This window comes from Taudactylus pleione, unplaced genomic scaffold, assembly GCF_031769625.1.
Source record: "Taudactylus pleione unplaced genomic scaffold, aTauple2 ptg000004l, whole genome shotgun sequence".
Lineage (NCBI taxonomy): Eukaryota > Metazoa > Chordata > Amphibia > Anura > Myobatrachidae > Taudactylus > Taudactylus pleione.
The window spans coordinates 6,543,259-6,557,252 of NW_028284407.1; the positions used below are offsets into that span (position 1 = coordinate 6,543,259).

Consider the following 13,994-nt stretch of genomic DNA (forward strand, 5'->3'; position numbering starts at 1 on the left):
GTTAGGAAAATGTAATACTGTCCGACGTCAGCCATTAGTAGCCAAGAATCAAAGTAAACCATAATAAATATTACAACATTAAACGGCAAAGTTAATTGCTTGCTAGAAACATCATTTTGGAATCACTGGGAAGCATATTCACTTGTATTGCAGCGATTCTAAAATAATAATACACTTTCTGACCATTCTACTGTGTAGTATTTTAATGTAAGGGGTAGGATAATGAAGCAGCAGGGATATGGAATAGACAACAGAAAGCTGGTTATTTGTTAACTAAAGCTGGCCACACACTAGACCAACTTGCATCCAACCAGCCAACTTGTTGATTGGTTGGAATGAAAATCTGGTAAGGAATGAAAGCAAATGACAATCAGCAATTTGCTCCCAATCGCCGGAAAATTAACAAAAACAGTAGTTTGAACAAATTGTTTAGATCAAACATTTAACAAACTTGTCTGACGAGCATTTTCATCTGTTTTCTGGCATTTAGGAGCAAATTGCTGATCATCATTTACTCCCATTCCTTACCAGATTTTCATTCCAACCAATCAACAAGTTGGCTGGTTAGATGTAAGTTGGTCTAGTGTGTGGCCAGCTTTAGTGTTCATTTTTGCACCCTGCACCTGTCACAACCCGTGCAGTTCCTCTGTCCTGCCTGGGGTGTCCCTCTCTGCTGAGATACAGGAGAGTGTGCTAGAAGCACCAGAGCGACACCCCAGGCAGGAAAGAGGAACTGCACGGGTTATGACAGGTGCTAGAATGAACACTAGTAACTATCAGGCGGGCTTTAATAAGGTTTAGATGCTTATACCCAGTACAATACGAATGTTAACTAGAATACCCGTTATAGAGATGGTAAAGGTGTAATACATACACAGAAGCGATTAATACAAAGATAGAACATGCTGCATTCCTGGTGCATCCTATGTGCATGTACTGTGGTGAACAGTAGTTTTCTATGATGAGTTTACAAACCTGAATCCATTCAGTGGACCTGTTGCCCGCACAATGGCTAAGACTAAATAGCTGATTAGCCCATACAATGTCTGCAGTGGTGACCAGTCCGCTTGAAGGTAGGCCTCCGTATTATGGCACAACATGCGAAAATAAACTTTTAAACTATACGGTCACAGGAATCTGAAATGGAGTGTTTTAGACTGGAGCAGTGCACTGTATTGTCTTGTACATGCCTGCCTAATCCCAAAACCTCCGCCACCCCCGTGGTTTTTAGAAGTGGAGATGTTGCCTATAGCAACCAATCAGATTCTACTTAACATTTATCTAGCACCTTCTAGAATAGGGGTGGGCAATAAGCAACCCCCCCCCCCCAGATGTTGTAAACCTACACATCCCAGCATGCCCTGCAACAGCTTTGCTATTTGGCCATGCTTAAAAAAAATTTGCAATGCATGCTGGGATTTGTAGTTCAACAGCTGGAGGGCCCCTTATTGCCCACCCCTGTTCTAGAAGATATCAGCTAGACTGATTGGTTGCTATGGGCAACATCTCCATTTCTAAAAACCCACACTTTAGTAAATATACCCCATATTGTCACTTGCTGCAACTATGTCCAATGTATACAACACATGGGCCAGGGCAACAGAACTGGTACAACTCTGCCCAAATTATATTAATTAAAGCTTGGAAGGAAAATGTAATTTGAAAAGCTTAAGGGGTAAATTCATAAACAAAGAAATTCAAGTAATCTGAAGTTGAACTCTCTCCCCACTACACATAATATAAGAGGGATACATTCAGAATCCCAACAGCGGGGATTCCGGCGTTCAGAATACTGACACTTACCTTCAGGAAGCTGGCGCCAGTATTCTGGTAAGTGGCCTGATTAGGGTGAGGGTGAGGGTTAGCGTTAGGGGTTAAGCACGAGGGTTAGGTTTAGTTACTAGGGAGGGGAGGTTTGGGTTACTTACCTAGAGCTGACAGGATCCTGGCATGGGGATTCTGACCGCCAGGATCCCGTACCCATCCCATATAAGAAAACTAGTAAGGATAGCCAAAAGATGATTGAAGTGTAATTAAAAGTATTATTACAGCACGCTAGGGTTGCCTCAGCTGGGGCAAATGTAAATATATATCAATTTATTTAGATAAGAATTTTGATTAAAAAAAAAAAGCTTTTATTTTGAGATACCATTGCTATGATATTATCATTTGCTTATTGGTTCTATGATAACTACAGCCTTCAATGTATAAATGCCTCATACAGCATCTATGTCACTCATGGCACTGTATCCACAGAAATGGTATGTCATATTCACATTGGATTACCATAAAACCATGTGTATGTATGATATATATGCTGAGCAACATAAATTATGAATAAAGTGCAAAAGCATGGAGCCCGATATGGTAATAATTTAGTGTGTGGAAATCTGTCAGTGTTGGATTTGTTCTAGATCAGTAAAACAAGAGGCCTGTGTATGCGATTTGCTGGTTATTTCATACTGAATCATCTCAATAAGGAAAAAAAAAAAACATAATAAAGTAAAATTCTACTGCATGGCACAGGTCGCTTATATGGCTTACTACAGTCAATAGTAATTACATTGTTTTCTAAATTAAATAAGAGTTTGACACTGGTTATGATATGCACCATTTTAGGAGCTCAGTGATAAGATTATGGGATTTTTTTCCTTTTGCATTTAAGCAAATTAAAAAACATCCCATTTAATGATTTTGCATAGGCAAATACACAACCCTTAGGAGCCATCGGTTTCATGATGGCTTCATACATGCAGGAAAGAGGGCATCTTATCATCTGACCAATGGAAAGCAGCACACAGAACTCCCAAGTGGCTCATCTGCGCCGGATAGTGACATGCGGCGTTTTCAGCATACGATAGAAGAGAGTCTCATCGCGAAATTCAAATTCATCTGTGATATGCTGGATGACCGCTCCTTCCAGCAGTCTCTGGCCATAAATGACAGCTTCCCCGCGGTCTGACGCCAGCCCCACCTGTACAAGCCAGCTCACCAAATCGGAGCCCCAGAAAATTCCTGCCGACGTCCTGGCACCACACCTGTATGTCAAAGGAATGATTCACCGCTATGTTCAGTAAGTCTTGTACCAGCGCTGTGCATTTGGCAGCAGGTAAAGAAAAACAAGAGAAAACAGGACAGCATGATAGGTTAGGAAGGTCCATTATAGCGTTATGGGATATAAAACGTCATTGAAGGGCGTGTTGGAGGGATGTAAACATTCGCTTAAAACCAAAATGTGTCAGCAGCCACTACTAAAATAGTTTTTGTACAGACTGGAAGCATCTTGGGTGACAGCGTCTGTAAATCCGCATGACTTCACTGAGATTTCAATTTGAACTATTGCAGGAGAAGATTCCTCTACTTGGTTAGGAAAAGGGAATACAACAGTTGTTTGTGGCACTATTCTCTCATGTGTATATGACACTTCTATACTTTATGTACAAATACGGTAATAGAACTTTAGCACTCGCTATTAATGCTGTAAAGCCGCATCTACTCCATGGTGCAGTTTGCCGGATGTAGTTAAGATCCCTGCTGTCAGGATGCCAGCGCCAGAATCCAGTCACCAGTCACCAGTCAGAAATCCGGTGCCAGCATTCAGACTAAGTAATTGGGGTTAGGTTTATGGTTAGACACTAAGGGGAGGGTTAGGTTTAGGGGTAAGGTGTCAGTATCCTAACCATTGCTGGGATGCCGGTGTTCTGACCGCCCCCATCCCTTACCCAACCCGTTTCAGTATACACACTAATATGCCTGACAGGGCTAACGCAAGTGCTGCTATGGTTGGATGTATCCTGAAAACTGTCTGAACAAACATACGCGTGTAAATGTAATTTTCCTGCCATGCGTCTTTTCCTAGGTATAGACCGGGCACATATGTCGATCTTTACATAATGTGTAACGAGAATTCTCTTAAGCACTGATAAATTATCAAAAACAATATTAGAAGTAAAGTAACTTCTGTCCATCAGGGAAACCCCTCACTGACTGCTACCAAATAATCTACATAGTGTTAGGTGGCCCTTAGCCCGGGCATGGCTTGGATAAACACAGCCTGCAGAAACGGCAGCCGTATGTTCAATCCATAGCTGGAATCAGGCGTCCACGGACATCCCCTGGTTCCAGCACTGTAATCCCACTTTTGTAGAACATGGGCTCGTCACTGCGGGCCTGGTCCCATTTTGTCTCAACACCGACAGATCGCTGTAAAGTTATCAATCATTACTAAGGGTCAGGGAGACAGACATTGTGTCCCTCCTGCACCTACAGTATACAGTATATCCCTCTAGTGCAAATACAGCTTTTGGAAAAAAAAAATAATAATTTTGTCTCATGGCCCCATCTGCCATTACTCCTCAACCATAAAGATTGCTGCACACAGGCACTTTATGGGATGGACATCAGAAGGAACACCAACAACAAAATAGCTACTTTCATTCTTGGGCCCTAACATTATGTGAAACCTTAAGGAAAAAGAAAATATATAAATAAATTATTGCTGTACTCAGGAGAACTAGCTGATTAAATGGTGTGATAACTTTTAGCGGCCGCACTAATTACATTAGAGCAGCGTTTTTCAACCACTGTGCCGTGGCACACTAGTGTGCCGCGAACGGTTGTCAAGTGTGCCTCGATGGTCAGCTCAGCACACTTGTACTGTAGTGTGTTTTATTCCTGTGGAGGTCAGTGTAGTGTGTTTTATTCCTGTGGAGGCCTATGTAGTGTGTTTTATTCCTGTGGAGGCCAATATGTGTATATTTTTATGTGGGTGCCAATGATTATGTTTTTTCATTGGTCACCCACACCGCATGGCCGGATAATGTGCCTTGGCAATTTTAAAATCTTGTGTAGTGTGCCTCGAGGTGAAAAGGTTGAAAATCACTGCATTAGAGTAACAATCAATGAAATCTATTCTTGTCTGCTTTCCTCCAATTGCTGCTTATGAATGTTCCATAAAACAAATGCTATAAAACTATATTAGGGTAGCCTAAGAAAAAGGAAAAGTTATGGTGAAACTTACCCTTGCTAACTCTTTCTTCGAAGTCCATAGGGTCTACAGGGAGACAATGGGGTGTAGGTGGGACCTGGAGGACCGGACACCAACAGCAAAGCTTTTCAGTCCCAGAATGGTCCGGTCCTTCCCTCTATACCCCGCCCACAGCCTGTGGGCAACTCAGTTTTGTTAACAAGCTCAAGGCAGGAGCAGGATAGGAGAGAAGGAAGACTGGTACACTGAAGAATCACACTCTCACACAGAGAAGGAAACAAGTTAACAAGAGAAGAAACCCATAGAGGCCAGGTGCGTCAGGGCGGGTGCCCTGTGGACCCAATGGACTTCGATGAAAGAGTTAGCAAAGGTAAATTTTACCATAACTCTCCTTTTTTTATTCAGGGTCCATAGGGTTCCACAGGGAGACAATGGGGATCTCCCAAAGTAGTTCTTCAAGGGTGGGGATGCTCCTGAGCTGAGAGGAGAACCCTGTGATCAAATTAAACATCCCGAGAGGCAAATGTATCAAAGGCATAGAACCTAAGAAAGATGTGGTCAGAAGACCACGTAGCCGCCTTGCATAGTTGTTCAGCAGAGGCACCGCAACGGGCTGGCCATGAGAGACCCACAGAGCAAGTAGAATGAGCAGATACTGTAGCTGGCACAGGGAGGCCAGTCTGCACGTAAAGCCTGTAAGATAGTCATGTGAATCCATCTGGCCAGAGTGTTAGCTGGCCATCCCTACTTATGGAATCCATACAAGATGAAGAGGGAGTCAGATTTCCTGATGGAACTAGTGTGGTCCACGTAGATCTTTAGAGCACGGACCACATCCAAAGAGGTCTCACCTGCCGAGAGGTCTGGTGATTGAAAGGCCAGAACCACAATTTCCTCATTAATGTGGAAACGAGAAACCACTTTGGGAAGGAAGCCCGGGCGCATTCTAAGAACAGCCCTGTCCTGATGATAGATTAAAAATGGGGAGCGTCATGAAAGCGCCCCTAAGTCTGATACCCTACGGGCAGAAGAAACAGTCTTCGCAGTGAGCCACTTTACATCCACTGATTCCAAGGGTTTGAATGGAGGTTACTGAAGTGCGTGGAGAACCACTGACAAATCCCACGGATCCACAGGAGGGACAAAGGGAGGTTATATACGTAGAACACCCTGCAGGTAGGTGTGAACATCCGGTAGAGTAGCAATTTTGTGCTGGAACCAGACGGACAGAGCAGAGACGTGCACATTTAGAGGTGCTAGGCGGCGTCCCAGATCCAGTCCAGCCTGAAGAAAGGCAAGTATTCTAGAAACTTGAGGGTCATAATTTCTAGGGAGCTGGGGGGGGGCTGTCACCTCCGGAAGGAGAGGGCATATTCGTGGGAGACCACTTCTCTTACCCAGCCGTCTGATGTGGTCTGACGCCAGGAACCGAGCGAATTGAAGAAGTCGGTCTCCCACCCTGGGAGCCCCCTTGGAGAGGCCCGCCCAGTCATGCTGAAGGATTTGGTAGATGGACATCTGGTAGCCCAGGTCTGTTTGGTCTTAGGCTTGGAGGCCTTAGGTGATGTCTGATGCCTTGGAAAGGACTGACCGCTAGCTTTTCCTTGAAGGCGAAAGGATGACATCCAAGGCTTTGTAATATATGCCGAGGGTAGGAACGTAGTCTTGGAAATACCCTGGTGGTCTAATGGAGTCCCGGGCGAACCGGTGTCCACATCAGCGCCTCCGGTCTGTCTCCTGATAACGGAGGCAAGACTGCGCATTAGACGAGGGCCCCGCAAGCGCGGAACACCTTACCTGTCCCCTTGACTCCCGGCTGCAGTCTGGGGAGCCTTGCTAGCTAGGTCCCCCTAAGAGCCCCGCCGGGAGTACCTAGCTGAGGCTGGTGTCACGTCGCCGCGGAGGGGTGATGGAGCAGCAGTGCAGGCGTCCAAAGAACGGTCTTTGCAATTCTGCTCAGTAGAAAAATAAATGAAAAATAGAAATAAGCTTGGGCTGCTTAATAGCAGCCCCCTGTTAAAATGGAGATCCAGCTCCTACCAGACACCAACGAAACTGAGTTGCCCTCAGGCGGTGAGCGGGGTACAGGGGGAAGTACTGGAGCATCCTGGGATTGAAAAGCTTTGCTGTTGGTGTCCAGTCCTCCAAGTCCCACCTACACCCCATTGTCTCTCTGTGGAGCCCTATGGACCCTGAAACAGAAATATATATCTCTTTACTTAATTAAACTGATACATAGTAAAAAGTGAAGTTTAGTGTGGTCATGATTATGGAGAAGGATTTTCATGTTACACTTACAAATCAGGAGAGGACAGCGGTCATTTGTAGGTGCATTGGCTACCTAGTAACAAGGCCGGACAAATTCCAGGAGCCAAAGCTCTTCAAAAAGTATTTAGTACATACTTGATAAGTTTTCATATATTACTTCCAGGAGTTGCAGAGGCGAGGTATTAAAAGAGGAGGTGGGCGGGAGCCTAATTACACTGTTCGATTGCATCAGCACACCCCTGTCGACTTAGGAGCTTCCCATTGGTCTTCGTAGCGCTATTTACATAAATGCAGCTCCTCCCCTCAACACATCAGGAGAAAGAGTACGGCCTACTCTGCTGGGAGTCTGGGATCTCACACTAATCAGGGAGCCACCAAGACATTTATTGTGCCACCTTAAAGCTGATGCTAGCACTTTAAATCATAAAGACCTGAGTCTATTATTTACCATCTGTCCGTTTGGCATTAATCCCTGTTGCCGCTTTAAATCCATTGGTCAAAGCCGCCGATCATCAGTGACTTTGGAAAAACTGACAGCTAGCAAACATAGCCCCTGATTGATTCCGAATAATACAGCTAGCTAACTGCTTTCTACCATATATGTATCACAAGTAAAACAGAACCAATGACTGTGCCTTTATTATGTTATAAACATGTTCTCTTTTTGTACAAATTGCTAAGGCTCATTTACACAACTCAGCAGGGGCGATCGTGTTTGCACTTTAACGGCTAGCAGCTTCTTCTGGACCTTTTTTCTATGACTTACAGTCACTTTGGCGTCGCATGGCTGGTAGGTCAAATGGGACAAGTACTGGCGTCTAAACACAAGACGGATGACATCATGCATGTTACAGTGCAGGAAATCCAAAGCATGTACAGACAGTGTGAGGCAGGAGAGAAGTGAAAGACAGCAGATGACAGAAGCTTTTCATGCACAAATACATCAGCAAAACATGAAGACAATCATTGCACATACATGTGGAATACCAGACATCGATGGGTAAATTGGCTGTAGTTATTAGCATTACTGGCTACCATGTGCAGAGTACTGTATTAATGCAGGTTACACAAAGCTAATGGTAACACACATTTTTCCATGCTGCAATAGGTCTTACAAAGGGCTAAACACCTTCAGGCAACTTTATTTTGTTTTATATTTATTTCATAGGCAGCATGAAAGTCCCACAAAATGGATGGCTCCATTAGAAGTACAGAACAGGTCCAAGTTATGGGGACATCCTGGCCACTTCCAAATATATTTGCCTACAGAAGGCGCCTCAGGGTTGAGAGTCACCAGACTTGTCTCACTTTCTAAACCTAGGTAGCGCCCTCTTTGGCCAATCTAGATCGGTGTTCCCTAAACTCGGTCCTCAAAGACCGCTAACAGACTAAGGGCCTGATTCCCTACGGATTGCAACTGCAATCGCGTCTGCGATTACGCACACAGTCTCTGGCTGCGATGATATGCTAATCCATTGCGATCGCTATGCAGTCACAGCACTACATAGGGTTGCCCAACTTACCTTACACACATCTGTAATGTTTAGAAAGACTGCGAAACCATCGGTAAACAGAGTACCATCGCAGCCACACGCACACTGGCACAAGGTCTGACCTTACTCAGGAACTGCCAACTTCATCACACGGACTGTGTACTCGAGATGCATATGGCACGGTAATGGATAATTTATGCACGTCCCTACAACGGCATTCGAATGCCGTGGCACGCCTGCGTTTCGCTGACCCCCCCCTCCCCACCCACAAATGGCACTTCCTGTCAATCACTCTGCGATGGGTCTGCGTAGTCTCTGCAGTCCTGATCTCAGTGACTAGTTTGCGCACTGCGATGCATACGCATGCACAGATCACAATTGGCCGATAGCGTGCGTAATCGCAGTTGCGATCGGTAATTAATCAGGCTCTAAATTTGGAGGATATCCATGATTGAGCACAGGTGATTTATTTATAATTAGTATCTCAATCATTTTGATTTAACCATCCTTGCTCAAATATGAACATCATTAAAACATGGCCTGCTAGAGGGCTTTGAGGATGAAGTATGATTAACACTGATATGGATAAATACTGCCAGGCTGTCTAGTGTTTGCGTCCCTTCATCAACTAATGCAGTGGCTCTCAAACTCGGTCCTCAGGACCCCACGCAGGTCATGTTTTGCAGGTCACCCAGGTGCACAGGTTTATTCATTACTCAATGACACATTTTAAAAGATCCACAGATGGAATTGATTATTTCACTTGTGGTTTTGGGAGGAGACCTGGAAAACATGCACTGTTTGGGGTCCTGAGGACAGAGTTTGAGAACCTGTGAACTAATGTAAATAAGAAATGCATATGTATCCATACCACAGGCAATGGTGTTTTGGCGCTGTGAGGTGTAGCGCTACATACATTTACAACGTGACACAAACATACATGCATGCACAAGAGCGATAATTTTCCTGGGGGGCATCTCGCATTTTTAGATGATCAATTAGTTTAAAATATTTCCACTTAAATATTGGAAAATGCAATGAGTTAAGTCAGGAGAACAAAAAATGGGAGGGATGATTATTTGACTTGAATACAATATTGTGAATATTGCAAATGCAATGCAGATGATAACTGTAGGGCCTGCTGTTGTCTGTAGAGGTCTGCATCTATGCCGTATGTTCCCCGTAATAGTTGGCCTCTACATATAGAGAGCAAAATTCAAGATACCAAGTAAATCTCTCTCAGTAACTCAGAGCAGCCATGCAAATCCTCCAGTACAACTATAATTGCCTCAAAGAGGAAAAAATAATTCTCTAGACCAGGCATGGCCAACCTGTGGCTCCCCAGCTGTTGTGAAACTACAAGTCCCAGCATACCCTGCCACAATTTCAGTATTCCCTAATAGCAAACCTGTGGCAGGGCATGCTGGAACATGTAGTTTCACAACAGCTGGAGAGCCACAGGTTGGTCAGGCCAGCTCTAGACCCATCTCTAGGACGTACATAGCATAAAAATGTTTTCCTATCATTTAGCTTAAATTTTATGTGGTGTAAAACGAGGATACCTTCTCTCCTTGAGGATGTTCCTGACGCACTGGTCTTTGTGGTAGTGTACGAACTGGTGACACGTCATCCGGATTTCCTCTGGCAGCCTGGTCTCCTCAGTACTCACGTTAGGTTCCCGGCCGTTCCAGAGGAATTCAAGTCTGAGGTACAAACAAGATTAGGTTGGATGTATGAATATGGTCTCTTATACAGGGAACATTACTCACAGAAGCTCAATGTACAGAACTTTAGTGCATGAAGTGTGAAGGGGCATCAATGAATGAATACAAGAGTCAGGAAACTGCGGTCTATCCCATCTTCTCTAGTCATGTGTGATATCAGGGAGTATATTATAAGGAACATGCCACTAATAGTACTCTGAGCATATCATAATCCGCATGGAGACACACATACCTTTTCTTGCATGGAAGAATGATCAAATGTTTGTCCAATCCAAATATGCCAAACGAGATGAACCCCTGTTAATGTCAGGTCAAAGGCAGGTATTAGATGTACATAGGAAATGTTCATAATGTGATGCAATACATCACAAAGAATTACATACTCACTGTTGTACAGAAACAAACATAAATAAAGATACTGCAAGTCAAAGTATCACTATTAAAACATTTGTGTCGTTTTTTTCTCTCACATACTTATTTATCTCATTAAAGAAAAGCCAACGGGGAATGAAACATATATCCATGCGCTGTATGCTGAGCCAGCACTGGTTACAATGCCGTCTTCTCTGAGTACCTTCAGTGTATTTTATAACAACCAACTGATCTGCACAGAGCTTGCTAAAAGCAAAGACGCCAAATGATTCAGCAATTAAAACAAGTTCATTTCTTTAGCATTTGTAATAAATAAATAATACATAGTGGAACTTATAGAATATTGGCCATGTACTGTATAGTTTATGTATTACTTACCCTTTTACGTCTCCAATGTTAAAACAGAGACAAAACTGTCCATAGCTGTACAAAACCAGTGGTGAAGTTCAACTTTCTCATAGCGAATACAGATCATGTGCAAGGTTAATTATTTGTTTATATCATTTGCTAGAGAGGGAGATGAGCTCACATAGCACACACTTAAACACTTCATAAAGCACATACACACAAATACCTCATGTAGCACACACACACACAAACACCTCACATAGCACACACACACAATTACCTCACATAGCACACACACACACAATTACCTCACATAGCGCACACACACACACACACACAATTACCTCACATAGCACACACACACAATTACCTCACATAGCACACACACACAATTACCTCACATAGCACACACACATATACCTCACATAGCACACACAAACACACATATATACCTCGCATAGCACACACACAACTCACATAGCACACACACACACATCAATACCTCACATAGCACGCACACATAGCACACACACACATAAATACCTCACATAGCACACACATATCAATACCTCACATAACACACTCACATAAATAACTCACATAGCACACACACACATAAATACCTCACATAACACACTCACATAAATAACTCACATAGCACACACACACATATAAACACCTCACATAGCACACACACATATAAACACCTCACATAGCACACACACATATAAACCTCTCACATAGCACACACACACATATAAATACCTCATGTAGCGCACACACACACACAAACACATCACACAGCACACACACATATACCTCACATAGTACACACACACACATTTATATATATATATATATATATATATATATATATATATATATATACATACCTCGCATAACACACACACATCAATACCTCACATAGCACACACACATATCTAAATACCTCACATAGCACACACACACACATACCTCGCATAGCACACACACACAAACACCTCACATAGCACACACACATTTAAATATCTCACGTAGCACACACACATATAAATAGCTCACATAGCACACACATAAATATGTCACATAGCACACACACATATAAATACCTCACAGACAAAGCACACACACACACACACACATATATACCTCGCATAGCACACACCCATAACTCACATAGCACACACACATATAAACACCTCACATAGCACACACACATATCAATACCTCACATAGCACACACACATATATAAATATCTCACATAGCACACACACATATCAATACCTCACATAGCACACACACATATCAATACCTCACATAGCACACACAGAAATACTGCATATAGAGCACACAAATACACATATAGAACACACATAAATGCCTCATAAAGAACACACAAAGAACTAGCTCATTTTCCAATCCAGAGTCACTGTGTTGTATTGAACACCAACTATTGTACATTTACAGTGTCATACCGACCAACAAGTGTCACTACGCTAACCCTGTCAGGATGTCAGTGCCGGGATTCTGACCGCTGGGATCCCAAGTGCTGGCATCCCGTTCCCAACCCTGCCTTACGTAACTTGTCAGTAGGGACAATAATATTGTAGGTTTCCTTGTGAAATGACAAATTCTAATACACCTACCTGACCAAAGTTAAATACTGCACAAAAGAACTGAAGTTCAACATAAAGCCTCCCCGGTTCCAGGTTAAACAACCACCAGAAGCAGCTAGATACATTCTGTTAAAACAAAAAGATACACAAGAGTTAAGTTATAGTATTTTTAGTTTTAGTGTAATAAAAATAAACAAATAATTTACAGTAACACTATAAATCTATGCCCCACTATTTCCGGGAGAGAGATAGAGATGAGAATTTTAAACAATCCTGTTTTTATTCAACCACTTTTGTCCCTTCCTATGTTAATAATTATTTGTAAAATACGATATTAGTCGCATTTTATTTTTTTCCTGGCTGCACAAAAAAGGGAGATTTTTACATTAGAATTGTACAGGTTGAGTCTCCCGTATCCAAATATTCCGAAATACGGAATTTTTTTTGGCATGACTGAGATAATTAAACTTTTGATTTTTGATGGTTCAATGTACAGAAACTTTGTCTAAGGCACAAATTATTAAATATAATGTATAAAATGACCTACAGGCTGTGTGTATAAGGTTTATATGAAACATAAATTAATTTCTTTTCTGTACACATACTTTGTTTGAGGCACAAAATTATTGAAAATATTGTATAAAATTACCTGCATGCTGTATGTATAAGGTGTATATAATACTTAAATGCATTCTGTGTGTATATTTGGGTCCTATTCCCAATATATCTCATCATTAAATGCAAATATTCCAAAATACGGAATATTCCGTTATCCAAAATACCCCTGGTCCCAAGCATTTTGGATATGGGAGACTCAACCTGCAATAGAATGTGATGTAAAATTGCAATTTCACTGTCGAAGATGTTACTAATGCTTCCAATTTCTCCACCATCAGATATATAATACACCATCTCCTTTCTCCAACTACCAACTTGGTGATCAATTATCATAATCACATTTGCCTCAAAGTGGCTGAGATATATACACGGGTCTTTTGCAGTTTTGTCTCCAGAAAAATGGCAGCTGCTTGTATAACTCCGTCAATAAAAGACATGCCGTAAGGTGGAATTTAGCCTGAAATGGATGTTCTGGCATAACTAAAATTCCCCTCATCAGAACGATCAAAGCTGGAGTTCAAATACGCCACACACAGGCACTGCATACTGGATGTTACTCCCAGTCTC

The 13,994-nt window shown here is 42.6% G+C and overlaps 1 protein-coding gene across 4 annotated transcripts in view; it reads right to left on the bottom strand.

Annotated features, from left to right (window-relative positions):
• Positions 1 to 584: 584 nt before the first annotated feature.
• GPR155 (G protein-coupled receptor 155) overlaps positions 585 to 13,994 on the bottom strand; it is a 57,898-nt gene continuing 44,488 nt past the window's right edge. For 2 of the 4 annotated variants that reach the window (XM_088472547.1, XM_088472499.1), the window contains exons 13-16: positions 12,840 to 12,935; positions 10,705 to 10,769; positions 10,311 to 10,451; positions 585 to 3,038 (exon numbers count right to left, since the gene is read on the bottom strand). In XM_088472547.1, the coding sequence (XP_088328673.1) occupies positions 2,816 to 3,038; positions 10,311 to 10,451; positions 10,705 to 10,769; positions 12,840 to 12,935 (525 nt within the window). In that variant the 3' untranslated portion in view covers positions 585 to 2,815. Of the gene's footprint in view, positions 3,092 to 7,177; positions 8,074 to 10,310; positions 10,452 to 10,704; positions 10,770 to 12,839; positions 12,936 to 13,994 lie in introns of those variants that run through there. The other 2 variants (XM_088472673.1, XM_088472615.1) reach the window with 2 other exon arrangements.